General features: G+C 47.4%; 1 protein-coding gene across 1 annotated transcript in view; it reads right to left on the bottom strand.

Annotated features, from left to right (window-relative positions):
• NEBL (nebulette) overlaps positions 1–15,298 on the bottom strand; it is a 208,206-nt gene that overhangs the window by 152,768 nt on the left and 40,140 nt on the right. The window contains 1 exon segment of the mRNA XM_030201905.1: positions 5,671–5,772. Within this exon segment, the coding sequence (XP_030057765.1) occupies positions 5,671–5,772 (102 nt within the window).

Genomic DNA, 15,298 nt, shown 5'->3' with positions numbered 1-15,298 from the left:
AGAGTAATTTTCCTTTGTTTGTATCTCTCTAAAGAAGACATCCTGAGGATCTTGGAAAAAAAAAAGAAAAAGAAAACAGCAGATACAGAAGGAGACCAAGCAAAGAGATCTGATCCGTACTTGGGATAGGAAGTCATTTCTGTCATTGGCAAATGAAAGCAGGCAGAATTTGGTTTGCCAACAACAGTACCCCCCCACCCCCACCCCCCCACAAACACACACTTCTTGGGCCTACCTCAATCCCTGGTGGTCCAGAAGCAGTCCACTTGAGCAGGAATAAGACTAGGGTGAAAAGTTAGGCCACCATATTGTATGTGGCCACAGGTATGCGCATTTCTCCTGCCCTAACACACCTCTGCTGAACCATTAGGACTGAGGTAGGCCTGAGGGCCACAGAAAGTGGCCAGAATGGTTTCCTTGTGTGTCATCTCCCATGGCAACAAAAGGGGGGGGGGCAAACAAAATGGAAACTTCCCTAGATGACACGAGAAACAACACAAAATGAGAACGTTCTGGCTGCTGATCAATTGAGAGGGAAAGGAACTGGGACTTTGTTTAAATTATCTTTCTAATTTGCTTTCAATTTGGAGCGGTCTGCAATTCTTTTCATTTTCATTTAATTTCATTTATTCATTTATATCCTGCATTATTCAAAGCATGTTCGGTTCAATGTAGCTTACATACAATGTGTTAAAAGTAAAAAAAAGTAATAATGTGGTGTATGTATAACGTAAGTAGTAACAACCCTTAAACATAACTTAATATACATTGTAATAAACCTCTAAGATGAATGGTAATCATAACAAGTGAAACTAAACATTATAATGATGGAGGACAGCAACAACAACTTGGTATGTCATGGGTTGTCAATGGGTAAATCGAAGTAAGGTATAAATACATTAGGTGACAGTTAAGAGTGGTAAGCGTGTCATGGTTGGGCTAGGTATGTGTACTCCTAGTGATGTAGAACAGTGAAAGGAAGGCCAGACATGGTGACTGGGGACAGATGTCAATTACTTAGAATTGTAGGGGGTAACCAGGAGAACTGTGTGTCTCTCACTTTGGAATTTTCTTGCAAATCACTGAGGGGCCCTTTTACTAAGTCACGTAAGCATCTACGGGTGCCTAACGCGCACCAAAATGGAGTTACCACCCGGCTACCACGTGGCTCTTGCGGTAATTTAATTTTTGGTGCGCGTCCGATACGCGCAGCCAAAAAATAATTTTTATTTTCAGACGCATGTATCGGAAGCGCACCAAGTGGCATTTGATGCGCATAGGTCATTATCGCCCGGTTACCACGCAAAACTTTACTGCTAGGTCAATGGCTGGCAGTAAGGTCGCAGACACAAAATGGATGTGTGGCCATTTTTATTTTGCCAATGTCCATTTTCGGCAAAAATGTAAAAAAGGCCTTTATTACAGGCGTGCTGAAAAATGAATCGGTGTACGCCCCAAACCCATGCCTACACTACCGCAAGCCATTTTTCAGCGCATCTTAATAAAAGGACCCCTGAAAGCCTTGAGGCATCTGACTCCCCACACCAATCTGCCAGAGCCCTTTTAATTTGCATTTTTACCATATCGCTGTGTATCCTCTGGGGTAAATCCTCACTCTGAGGGAAGGGCCATATAAACACATACAAGAGGGGCAATTCTGTGACTCGGCACCATAATGGGGAATGCTTAACACCAATTCTATAATGGTTTCAGGGCACGCCTAAGCTTTTACAGAATATTAGCACAAAGAACAATTGAAGCACTGAAATTTAGGTGCACCCATTTATGAAAGGTCAGTGGCTGGCATAAGTTGGCATGCCTAAGTGTGCCATGCAATACGTACAACTGCTAGTATTCCATAAGTTGTGCACATTATTTGGAAACACACCTGTGCCTGCCCGTGTTCCTCTCACATATACGTCTCCCACACAGTTATGGACTAAGACAGTCTTTTACAAAGCCAACTAGCATTTTTAGCTCGTGGTAAAAATCAGCTGGTGGTAAATACTGAGATGCCCATTATATTCCTATGGGCGTCTCAGCGTTTACCACCAGCTGATTTTTACCACAACCTAAAAATGCTAGTGCGGCTTTGTAAAAGGCCCCCTAAGCAATTTTGGCACAAATGTTATAGAACAGAGCCTAACATTTAAGTCTGTACCTGCCAATTACCAGTGTCCCTGACGTGCATAAGTACTTTTATTCTACAGCATGTGTACACTTGCCCCCTAATTCTATAAAATTGCACCCGCAAATTTGCACACACAAATTCATTGAATAACAAGCTAATTAGGACTACTAATTTGGCTTTTTAACAATTATTGGCACTAATTAGACTTAATTGAAATTTACCTGTGTAAATTTAGGTGCACCGCCTAACTTTTAAATGTGAGTAAAAAAAGGGGGGCGCAGAAATGGGTCATAGGCAGAATGGCGGCGTTCCTAGCATTTACAAGTGCTGTTAAAGAATATGGGGATACATGTAAGTGTTAATATTCTATAACTTACTCATGTAAATGTAGCACCGAGCTATAGAATTAGAGGGGGCAGAGTAGATGTTTAAACATGCGTGTACTGTTTTCTAGCAGATATCTACCCTCAGAAAATGCAAGTACACTTTCTGCAGATACTTTGCACCTGTGAAATTGGGTGTATGATTAACAGGTAAAAAGAATCTGCAGATTGCACCGAGGTGGATTGTTTGCAAACAGCCTCCCTCATAAAGAATATTCTGATTCCAGCTCTTTACACGGTACTTAAGAACTGTCATACTGGGACAGACTACAGGTCCATCAACCCAGTATCCAGTTTCCAACAATAATCCAGGTCACAAGTCCTTGGCAGGATCCCAAAAATTAGTAAGAGTCCATGCTGCTTTCCTCAAACCTAATTAATAATGGAGCTTGACCTAGTTATCCATTTTCTGGGGTCTTCTTGTTATGGCTGCTGCCTAATCTTAGAATCATTTTGCATCACTGAAAAAACAATTTTAAATTAAGCACATAAGTGTTGCCGTACTGGGACAGACAGAAGGTCCATCAAGCCCAGTATACTGTTTCCAACAGTGGCTAATCCAGGTCACAAGTAACTGGCAAGATCCCAAAATAGTAAAATATATTTTATGCTGCTTATCCTAGATATAAACAGTGGATTTTCCAAAGCCCATCTTAACAATGGCTTATGCACTATTCTTTTAGGGCTCCTTTTACCAAGCTGTGGCAAAAGGGGGCCGGCGCTGGCATCTGCACGTGTTTTACACATGCGCCAAGGCCCCCTTTTACCACAGCTGGTAAAAGGGAAGTCTCGCTTTCTCACAGGAAATGGCTGGGCGGCAAGTAAAGCACTTGCCACACGGCCATTTCAGGGGCAAGCCCTTTCCTCCACTCATTGAGGTGAAGGTAAGGGCTCCCGCGATAACCCGGCAGCACGCGGCACTGCCCGATTACTGCCGGGTACACTCTAGGGCTACAAAAATACATTTTTCTAGTGCCGGAAAGGATGGCGCACTAGGAGTGGGAAGTACTGCCGGGTTGCTGTGGTAGCCCGGCAGCAAATTAGCCAAACCTTTTTAAAACCCTGCTAAGCTAACTGCTTTTACCACATTCTCTGGCACCGAATTCCAGAGTTTAATTACACATTGAGTGAAGAAATATTTTCTCCAGTTTGTTTTAAATTTAGTACTTAGTAACTTCATTACATGCCCCCTAGTCCTAGTATCTTTGGAAAAAGTAAACAAGCAACTCTCCACTCCAGGGGCGTATCTGCGTGGGACCACAGGGGCCTGGGCCCCCGCAGATTTCGCCCTGGCCCCCCTCCCGCCGCCAGCCCTCCCCCGCTGCCGTTTCTTACTTTTGCGCCGAGGTCCGCTTCCTCCTGCGCCTTTAAAAATATTTCTTCAGCTGGCAGGGGACCCCAACCCCCGCCAGCCAACCCGAGGTGACGTCTTTCAAGTCCTTCGTCCGCCGTGGCCGACGTGCTGGAGTTGAGCGGCTGAATCCAGTTCGGAGTCTGACGTCATGCGACGTCAGACTCTGAACTGGATTCAGCTGCTCAACTCCAGCACGTCGGCCACGGCGGACGAAGAACTTGAAACTTTCAAGTTGAAAGACGTCACCTCGGGTTGGCTGGTGGGGGTTGGGGTCCCCCGCCAGCTGAAGAAATATTTTTAAAGGCCCAGGAGGAAGCAGACCTCAGCGCAAAAGTAAGAAATGGCTGCGGGGGAGGGCTGGCGGCGGGAGGGGGGGTGGAGAGAGTCGTTGGTGGCGGTGGGGGGGTCCGGTAATGGTGGCAGGGGGGGTCGGTGGCAGTGGGGGGGGGCTAAAATGTGCCCCCTCCCTCTGGCTCTGGCCCCCCCTACCGCCGGAGGCCAGATACGCCTCTGCTCCACTCCACTCAGTATTTTATAGACCTCTATCAAATCTCCCCTCAGCTGTCTCTTTTCCAATCTGAAGAGCCCTAGCCGCTTCAGCCTTTCCTCATAGGGAAGTCATCCCAACCCCTTTATCATTTTCATCGCCCTTTTCTGTACCTTTTCTAATTCTGCTATTCTGACCAGAACTGCACACTAAATCCATGTTGGCTTTGTCTCATTAATCCACCCTTATGTATATGCTCTGTAAAAATGTTCTTTGTAATAGACTCTACCATTTTGCCAGGTACCAACTTTTTATCTTTCTGCCCTCTCCCAGGTATAAAGGTACTAGTTACCTGTAACCTGGAATGTCCAGGTCTCCAGGGATTATGGTCCTGCCACCACGTGGAGAGACAGAAAGACACAGAAGGCTATAGTAATATGAGAATAATCAGTAATTGTTTATTACACTTACCAATCAGGAATACAATTAGAATATGTAATATAATTAATTAATTCTCATATGAAACAGCAACCGGGACACAAACATGACCTCTGACATTAGCTCTCTGATTGCCTCTGTCCATGATTCTCCTTTTATACCCTTTTCTCTCATAGGCTAGTATTGGAAGTACAAAGTCAGCATATTCTAAGATATTCCAGCATATTCTAGTAAATTCTATCTTACAGAAGCAAAGTTCTTCATAACATATTTGCTTATCATAAGTAAGGTCAGCAAGGTTATCCTACGTTGCAAAAACCATCTTCCCAGCAACCAAAGTTGTGTCTCTTCATTATCTGCTTTCATGGTCAGCAGCAAATTTCCCTTTACATTACTACATTCATGTACCGTATTCTCCTGCCACACATATCTGCCCGCCTCTCCAACAGAAGGGCAAGCTGACATGAGATTCACATTCTGTGTAATTCTTATTATTTAGCTTCTCAGTGACTCTTAACCTGTTCATAGCCTGTTCACAGAGGAGCTTTGCTCATAATTCTCAGTTACTGTTGTAACATTATTTTATGGTTCATCACCTGCATGTCCCATATAAACAGTTCCTCAATGCTCAACTTTATTTCTCAAATCTTTCCCATAGAACACAATGCTGCAACCTGCTGTTACTCAGTGCTTATATTCTCATTTCCTTCTTCTTTTGTTTTGCCATTTACTGCAACTGAACCTAAAATGGCTAAGGAAACCCTATCCAGCAAATTTATGCACATAATGATAGCATCTAGGAAGTAAATTACAGACTCTGTTTCTAGAAACAAGATATCTAAATGAAGTCACTGTAGAGCAATGCACACCGCCTTACCTGACTGGAAAGTCTGGATGCCTCTTTAGCATGCTCAAAATCTGGTCTTCCCAGGACAGCTGGCTCCTTATTCATGTCTCCTCTTTGTTTTCTGTATTCTGCCTAAGGAGAAAAATAAGGCCCCATACATTACAACCTTTTGTAGATTTCAGACTGTGTTGCTGACAATGCAAAGGCTGTCAGTAACAGCCATTAATCACTCAGCAAAAATCATGTGCTTCCCCGTTTCGTCCTCATTCATTTCTCAGGATTTTCTGTCCCTAAAAATCTGACTTGTGTTATCTGTACGGTTTTCAACAAAGAAATTTGGGAAAACTTCTGCTCCTGGACTCCTCTATTCTAACAAGAATGTCTCAGATGTAACACAAACACAATAGCAAAGTTTTATTTGTTTCTTTTACAGCTGAACGTTACAAGATTCTCATCATCTCTTTTTTGAAATCTGATTTATATTTCCTTTTATGAGGGGAAATAAAATGTATACTGTCACTACCATCATCCTGATTATTATTGGGATATCAAACTTTTCCAGAGACTAAAACTGGACACCTGGTGGGAGGGGGTATCCTCTGAACTGAAGGTGGAGGAGAAATCTGCTGTAAAGACATATCCTGAATTTTAGAAACTATGGAGAGGGTGGTGGCTCAGGGACTAACTGCAGGCCTAAGATAAACAGCCTTCAGCTGCTTTCAATTGTGCACAAATGGGGCCTTGCCCAGCAGCAATAAAGGCAACCAAATTTGTTGATCTAACCCTGGCTGTGCCCCACTACATGCTCAGATACATAGGCCCAGACGCACTAAACTTTAAAGACCCTTTAACGAAGAAAATTTCAACCGTAGCATGTGTAAGGAGGTTGGAGGGTCTAAGCAGCTCAGGAGGAGGTATGGGGCCAGACTACATTCCCCACAAGGCCCTGAGAGAAGGGATCGGGGTGGTAGGTCCCAAAACCCGGTATGGCCCCCACGTGGAAGGGAAGGGGAAAAGGACTGGAGAGAGCAGCTGCGATGGCAGGCGAGGGCCAGAAGGGGGAGCAGGGATGACAAAGCTCAATACCCTTGGGTTAGAAATCAGTACAAGATTCCTTCTACCTGGGAGGGGGAGGAGGTCTCCAACCAACAGCCTAGCAGAGAAGCAGAGTTAATGGAGTGTTTGGAGGAAGGAGAGGCTGGAGAGACCAACACACCAGGTTTGGAGGAACCAGTGGACATGGATTGTAATTGTACTTTGGGGCAGAGTTGCAGGGACTGAAGGCAGTGGGTGGTCACAGGAGTCAATTAGCTGTGTTGTGGGCGGTGTACTGCCATTCTGCAACCACCCAAGCGGAAAGACATTTAAAACTGAAACCCTGGCTGTTGAACTGGGGGAGAACTTGGATTTAAAGGGAAGTTTTTTTCTTGTTGCTTTAGTTTGGAAACTGAATGGGACTTTAACCCCTTGAACTGAGATTTTGTGGAGGAGGGGAAATAAACTGTTTGGAACTAAAAGCTGTGTTGTCTGGAAGGACTTTGTTTGTGGACTGCTAAAAAGGGAGCCTACCACCCCTGAAGGTTTGCTACCGGGATTACAGTTATTACACATGCATTAAAGGCCACTTTCCAAGGATGCTAGCAGCTAACGAAAACGGAATGCAAATGAGTAACTACCATTCTAATGTGGACAATTTGGAATGCACTAACCATACCGACAATTGCACCGAATCAGTTACCGTGATAAATTTAACGTCAGTTCAGAGCTGTCCTTAAGGCCTAAGCTGTCAGACACGCATCAAAATGAAAATGAAAAAAGGATCGGGAGGGGGCAAAGGCACTCGTCAGGAGCGTTCTTGCCACCCCCCCCCCCCGCCCGAGGTCGCCGCTGCTCCCCGCTCCCCCATGCTTAAAATCGTGCCTTTTGTAGGCAGCCCCGACTCCCCCTCTCCCTCCCTTCCTGCTTTGTTTACAAAAAAACAGCTCCTGCCATCCTCCGCCCTGAGGTCCCCTTGCGCCCCCCCCGCCCGAGGTCGCCGCTGCTCCCCGCTTCCCCCCACTTCCGAAAAATCAAAACTTCAAGCTGCCCCGGCTGGCCCCCTCCCTTCCTCTCTTCTCTTTCTCCCCAGCTCGCCTCCCGCCATCCTCCGCCCCGTGCCCCGCCCCCACCGCCCCCCCCCAGAGGTCATCGCCGCCGTTCCCCCCCTCCACCGGTGCCCCCCTCCGTCTTACCGGGCCGTACAGCGCCTCTCACCTCTGTGTGAGGGCGCTGCACGGGGAAGAACAGCTGATCGCCTCCGTCCTCTGCAGTCTCCGACGTCCCTCCTCCCTCCTGGGCCCGCGCTCATCTGACGTAACCAGGCGAGGGCGGGCCCAGGAGTAAAAAGGAACGATTGCACCGAATCAGTTACCGTGATAAATTTAACGTCAGTTCAGAGCTCTCCTTAAGGCCTAAGCTGTCAGACACGCATCAAAACAAAAATGAAAAAAGGATCGGGAGGGGGCAAAGGCACTCGTCAGGAGCGTCATTGCCCCCCCCCCCCCCGCCCGAGGTCGCCGCTGCTCCCCGCTCCCCTATGCTTAAAATCGTGCCTTTTGTAGGCAACCCCGACTCCCCCTCTCCCTCCCTTCCTGCTTTTTTTACAAAAAAACAGCTCCTGCTATCCTCCGCCCTGAGGTCCCCTTGCGCCTCCCCCCCCGCACGAGGTCTCCGCTGCTCCCCGCTTCCCCCCACTTCCCAAAAATCAAAACTTCAAGCTGCCCCGTCTGGCCCCCTCCCTTCCTCTCTTCTCTTTCTCCCCAGCTCCGCCTCCCGCCATCCTCCGCCCCATGCCCCGCCCCCACCGCCCCCCCCCCCAGAGGTCATCGCCGCCGTTCCCCCCCTCCATCTTACCGGGCCGTACAGCGTCTCTCACCTCTGTGTGAGGGCGCTGCACAGGGAAGAACAGCTGATCGCCTCCATCCTCTGCAGTCTCCGACGTCCCTCCTCCCTCCTGGGCCCGGGCTCGTCTGACGTAACCAGGCGAGGGCGGGCCAGGAGGAAGGAGGGATAAGTACATAAGTACATAAGTACATAAGTAGTGCCATACTGGGAAAGACCAAAGGTCCATCTAGCCCAGCATCCTGTCACCGACAGTGGCCAATCCAGGTCAAGGGCACCTGGCACGCTCCCCAAACGTAAAAACATTCCAGACAAGTTATACCTAAAAATGCGGAATTTTTCCAAGTCCATTTAATAGCGGTCTATGGACTTGTCCTTTAGGAATCTATCTAACCCCTTTTTAAACTCCATCAAGCTAACCGCCCGTACCACGTTCTCCGGCAACGAATTCCAGAGTCTAATTACACGTTGGGTGAAGAAAAATTTTCTCCGATTCGTTTTAAATTTACCACACTGTAGCTTCAACTCATGCCCTCTAGTCCTAGTATTTTTCGATAGCGTGAACAGTCGCTTCACATCCACCCGATCCATTCCACTCATTATTTTATACACTTCTATCATATCTCCCCTCAGCCGTCTCTTCTCCAAGCTGAAAAGCCCTAGCCCTCTCAGCCTCTCTTCATAGGAAAGTCGTCCCATCCCCACTATCATTTTCGTCGCCCTTCGCTGTACCTTTTCCAATTCTACTATATCTTTTTTGAGATACGGAGACCAGTACTGAACACAATACTCCAGGTGCAGTCGCACCATGGAGCGATACAACGGCATTATAACATCCGCACACCTGGACTCCATACCCTTCCTAATAACACCCAACATTCTATTCGCTTTCCTAGCCGCAGCAGCACACTGAGCAGAAGGTTTCAGCGTATCATCGACGACGACACCCAGATCCCTTTCTTGATCCGTAACTCCTAACGCGGAACCTTGCAAGACGTAGCTATAATTCGGGTTCCTCTTACCCACATGCATCACTTTGCACTTGTCAACATTGAACTTCATCTGCCACTTGCACGCCCATTCTCCCAGTCTCGCAAGGTCCTCCTGTAATCGTTCACATTCCTCCTGCGACTTGACGACTGCAGAGGACGGAGGCGATCAGCTGTTCTTCCCCATGCAGCGCCCTCACACAGAGGTGAGAGGCGCTGCATGGCCCGGTAAGACGGAGGGGGGCACCGGTGGAGGGGGGGAACGGCAGCAACGACCTCTGGGGGGGCAGCGGAGCGGGGCACGGGGCGGAGGATGGCGGGAGGCGGAGCTGGGGAGAAAGAGAGGAAGGGAGGGGGCCGGCCAGGGCAGCTTGAAGTTTTGATTTTTGGGAAGTGGGGGGAAGCGGGGAGCAGCGGCGACCTCGGGCGGGGGGGCACAAGGGGACCGCAGGGCGGAGGATGGCAGGAGCTGTTTTCTTGTAAAAAAAAAAGTAGGAAGGGAGGGAGAGGGGGAGTCGGGGCTGCCTACAAAAGGCACGATTTTAAGCATGGGGGAGCGGGGAGCAGCGGCGACCTCGGGCGGGGGGGAGGCAAGGACGCTCATAAAGGACGCTCCTGACGAGCGCCTTTGCCCCCTCCCGAAACACACGTGTTTTTGGTTTGTTTGGTTTTTTTTGCTGTTGTTTTGACATTTGGGACATGCGCACAGCAGCCAGCATAACGCTTGGCTGCTCTGCGCATGCTTTAGGGGCCGAATACCCACGGGGATTACACCAGTTTGATGAATTGTTCTTTACAATACCGCACTGAACATGTGCGACTTGTTTTTTTTTTGGAGGGTGAATGAAGACTTCAATTCTCGGTGGCCATTTTAATCTCGCCGAGACCGTAACAGGCAGCATACAGGATGCAGAGCAGCGCGCCGGGCAGGAAAGAGAGGGTTCTTTCCTGCCCCGAAGTCACTAGACCACCAGGGAAGATCGTAAGGGGAGGGGAGGTCCGCCGCACGTCAGCGTCAGCCCGCCGCCTGCACGTCAGCGTCAGCCCGCCCATTTGTCCAGAAATCCGGACAAATGGGCAGGCTGGCCAAAACCTGTCCGGACGCCCGGACATATCCTCAAAAAGAGGTCATGTCCGGGTAAATTCGGACGTATGGTAACCCTACTCGGGCCCCCTCCTGAATTCTCTTACTTTGCTGGTGGGGATGCTGAGCCTTGTCAGCCAAGTAAATAGACTGCTGCTACTCCCCACTCCTTGTTTCCAGGTCTGAGCAGCAAGCTGGGACTTCTCGTGCATGCACGAGAAGTCCCAGCTTGCTGCCTAGAGCCAGAAACAAGCAGTGGGGAGTATTGGCTAGTGGAGCTCAGCATCCCTGCCAGCAAAGGTATGCCTTGTGTGCCCGCACGAGAGAGAGGCATGAGTTACCCCCTCAGTCCACCCCTGCCCCCCCCCAAAAAAAATTGCAGGGTTGGCTACACCCAGAGAGAGAACCTGTTGTTAAAAATTTACCAGCATGCCCCTGTCTGTCATCCTATTGCAGGACTGGGAAAACACCTTTACCTAATTAATAAGCCCAAAAAATTTTATATAGGGAGTCCCACAGCACACCATGTCTTGTAAGTGTCCATTTATCCAAACACTTTCAAAACAAATTTTGTTTGTGCCATGTGCTCAAAGTTGGTCTTATGTAGGGCTCCATTTACATAGCCATGCTAGCGATTCTGGTGCGGCAAATGTGACGAAGTCCATTCAATTCCTATGTGCTTCATCGCATTTGCAACGTGGGAATCGCTAGCATGGTTTTGTAAAAGGAGCTCAAAGTATATTGAATATACTGTGACCAACTTATCTTGTCGACTGCAGGAGAGACATTTTTTGGGTTGTTTTGGTTGCTTTACTCCCCCATTGGAGTTAAAAACATTACTGGACCTTTAAACCAATGATTTTAGTATTCTGTGCGGTACTGCCATTATAGAATTTGTGATCAGCGTGCATCATCCCAGCTGTGAAATTTCAGCGCCATTTATAAAATTTACCCCTGTGTATATATGCTCATTTAATAAAATACGGGCATATATCATAACACTGCCCAAGTTAGTTCCACGTGTTTGGTGTGCAGATATGTACGCATGTATTCAGCTGCACAATTTTATAATTTGCATTTGCCTGTAGAAAATGGTTGATAAGATGCACCAATAACTTATAAAGACGCCCTTTTACCAAGCTACAGTAAAAAGGGGTCCTGCGGTAGCAGCAGCGGCCATTTTTCCTGCGAGCTGAGGCCCTTTTTCCCCACAGCGGATAAAATGGCTACAAAAATACATCCCTCTGAAGCCGACATTGTCTCTTGCTGAAAAAGCTAAGTAAACTTATATTAAATGTTTAAACATATGAAAACAAAGTATAAAAGAAAAATCAAAAATTTTTCTAAAAAAAAATGTTGTGTATTAAATACACGAGCAAACTAAAGGGACCAGTGACGATTCAGGTGTCTTTAAGAATTTACCGTAAACAACTGGTTTACTTCAACCCCCAAACTAAGGTCTCAGATAGACAACACCATAGGAGCAATAAACTAAGAAATTACACTATAAGCAACGCAGACATCATTACTACATCTGCAAAAATGCATAGGCATACGGTAAGATTGCTCTTACTGGGTGGCCATGGGGGAGTACACTTAATGCCGCCCATTAAGGTGGCGTTAAGGGTTCCCACGCTAACCCAGCGGTAACTGGGCAGCGTGTGGTGCTGCCCAAGTATCACCGAGTTAGCGCCTGCAGAAATACTTTTTGAAAATTTGCACGAGCATGGGAAATGGCGCACGCTGGGGCTGGAACATTGGGCCGGCAGTAGCTCCAGATTAGCGTTCAGTAAGCCCGTGTTGGGCTTACTGCCGCTTTGTAAAAGGGCCCCAAAGTGTTGTACCAAGAACTGTACGAGTGACGCGGCCACATAGGGCGCAAATATGGAGGGATGCAAAAATTGCTTCCGACCCACTGTCTCCTCTCATTGGTGTCGGCGTACCTCAGGGTTCTGTTCTTGGTCCCCTCCTCTTTTCTATCTACACTTCTTCCCTTGGTTCATTAATCTCATCCCATGGCTTTTCCTACCATCTCTATGCTGATGACTCCCAAATCTACCTTTCTACCCCTGATATCTCACCTTGCATCCAAACCAAAGTTTCAGCATGCTTGTCTGACATTGCTGTCTGGATGTCTCAACGCCACCTGAAATTAAACATGACCAAAACCAAGCTTCTCATTTTTCCCCCCAAACCCACCTCCCCACTCCCCCCATTTTCTATTTCTGTTGATGGCTCTCTCATTCTCCCTGTCTCCTCAGCTCGAAACCTTGGGGTCATTTTTGACTCTTCTCTATCCTTCTCTGCTCATATCCAGCAGATTGCCAAGACCTGTCGTTTCTTTCTTTACAACATCCGTAAAATCCGCCCCTTTCTTTCCGAGCACTCTACCAAAACCCTCATCCACACCCTTGTCACCTCTCGTTTAGACTACTGCAATCTGCTTCTTGCTGGCCTCCCACTTAGTCACCTCTCCCCTCTCCAATCGGTTCAAAACTCGTCTTCCGCCAGGGTCGCTTTACTGATACTACCCCTCTCCTCAAGTCGCTTCACTGGCTCCCTATCCGTTTTCGCATCCTGTTCAAACTTCTTCTACTAACCTATAAATGTACTCACTCTGCTGCTCCCCAGTATCTCTCCACACTCGTCCTTCCCTACACCCCTTCCTGTGCACACCGCTCCATGGATAAATCCTTCTTATCTGTTCCCTTCTCCACTACTGCCAACTCCAGACTTCGCGCCTTCTGTCTCGCTGCACCCTACGCCTGGAATAAACTTCCTGAGCCCCTACGTCTTGCCCCATCCTTGGCCACCTTTAAATCTAGACTGAAAGCCCACCTCTTTAACATTGCTTTTGACTCGTAACCACTTGTAACCACTCGCCTCCACCTACCCTCCTCTCCTCCTTCCTGTACACATTAATTGATTTGATTACTTTATTTTTTGTCCATTAGATTGTAAGCTCTTTGAGCAGGGACTTTCTTCTATGTTTGTGCAGCGCTGCATACGCCTTGTAGCACTATAGAAATGCTAAATAGTGGTAGTAGTAGTAGTAGTAGTAGTAGTAGTGGTGACAAAATGAGCAAGGCCGGGGGGGTGGGGAGGGTACACCAGTAGGCAAGCTACTCTGTGTGCAATATAGCTCAGTACAGTCTTGTATTCATTATCCCACTGAATACCAACCCAGTATATTTAAATCCCTTTGGCAGTTAAGGGGCGTAGCCAGACCTTGGCGGGAGGGGGGTCCGGAGCCCAAGGTGGGGGGGCACAGTTTAGCCCACCTCCCCCAGCCGCCGACCCCCCCCCCCCCCCACCACCACTTTCAACCCCCCCCCCCCTGCTGCCAGGTACCTTAGCTGGCAGGGGTCCCCAACCCCCACCAGCCGACCGGCGCTGAAGAAGACTTCAGCTAGCGGGCTTTGGGGACCCTGGCCAGCAAAGGTACCTGGTGGCGGTGGGGCAGGGGCAGCGGCTGCGGGAGGGGGGATCGAAAGTGGAGTGGGAAGGTCGGCGGCAGGGGGGGATCGAAAGTAGAGGGGGCCTGGGCTAAATCTGTGGGGGCCCATGCCCCTGTGGCCCCACGCCCCTGTGGCCCCACCTAGCTACGCCCATAGCAGGCAGTCTAGCATACAATTACTGCTTCCAGCACTCCTTTCCAATGAAGTACATAAGATGCCATGCAGCCCTGAAAAGAAGACAATAACAAAATACCCTATACTTCATATGTCTTTTCTTTCCCATTATGGCAATAGCATTCTTTTCTCATAATAATTCTGTGAAGATTTTATTGTGTACCACTCTGTTATGCTTGTCAGCTTGTTATGCTTATTGGGGTCCTCTAGACTGCCAAGGATTTTTTTTTTTAGGGGATCATGGGGATTAGGGAACCACGTCTGGGGTTTGAGGAACAGCAGGGCATCTTTGGGAAGAAGGTGCCTTCTAGGGTCAGGGGTGAGAGGGGGTTATTAGCTATCTGCCCTGATGCAACTGCTGTACAAAACATGTCGTTAGAAAGCTTTGTACCACTTAGAATACGGTCATTTGTCTTATCTGTGATTTAAGGAAATTGACAAAGTTTGTCCTTACTATGCTCAGTTTCACTGCTTACCAGTAGAGGCCTGGATATCTTTTGAAGTATGCTGTTTTGTCTTTAAACTTATCCAGGGTTTTGCACCAACATATTTATATCTTTTGATTATAATATTGAAATCAAAATACAATACTCGGAATTATTTGCATCTATCTTTGCCCTCATTTAAAGGAATATGTTCTAAGAAAATTTTTTCTAACCTTTTTTCTTATCAAACACCTAAAATTTTGAATTCTTTACCAGCTTCAATTATTACTCTTTCTTCTTACATGTCTTTTCGTAAACTTCTTAAGGAAGTTTTATTTAGGAAGCATGTGCTTTTAGATTATTGTTGGTTAGCTGTATTTGCTGTTGATTTTGTAAATTTTTCTTGTAGTTCCCAGTTAATTCTACTGGTTTCTATTGATGCTGTAATCCGCTCCAAACCATTTTTTTTTTTTTTGGTGTGAGAGGAATAGAAATCTTTGGTAATGTAATGTCGAATGAGCTAACCCTTCCACATCTCCTTTGACTTGGCATTCACATTCTCGCATTGTGCTCAACTTGAAATTCTGTGCACCAGTTCTCTGCATCAGTGTGGAACAGCTAATAGCTTTATTACTATCTGGATGTTTG

This window comes from Microcaecilia unicolor, chromosome 1 (assembly GCF_901765095.1).
Source record: "Microcaecilia unicolor chromosome 1, aMicUni1.1, whole genome shotgun sequence".
Classification (NCBI taxonomy): Eukaryota; Metazoa; Chordata; class Amphibia; order Gymnophiona; family Siphonopidae; genus Microcaecilia; species Microcaecilia unicolor.
This window is presented reverse-complemented; position numbering and strand designations above follow the sequence as displayed.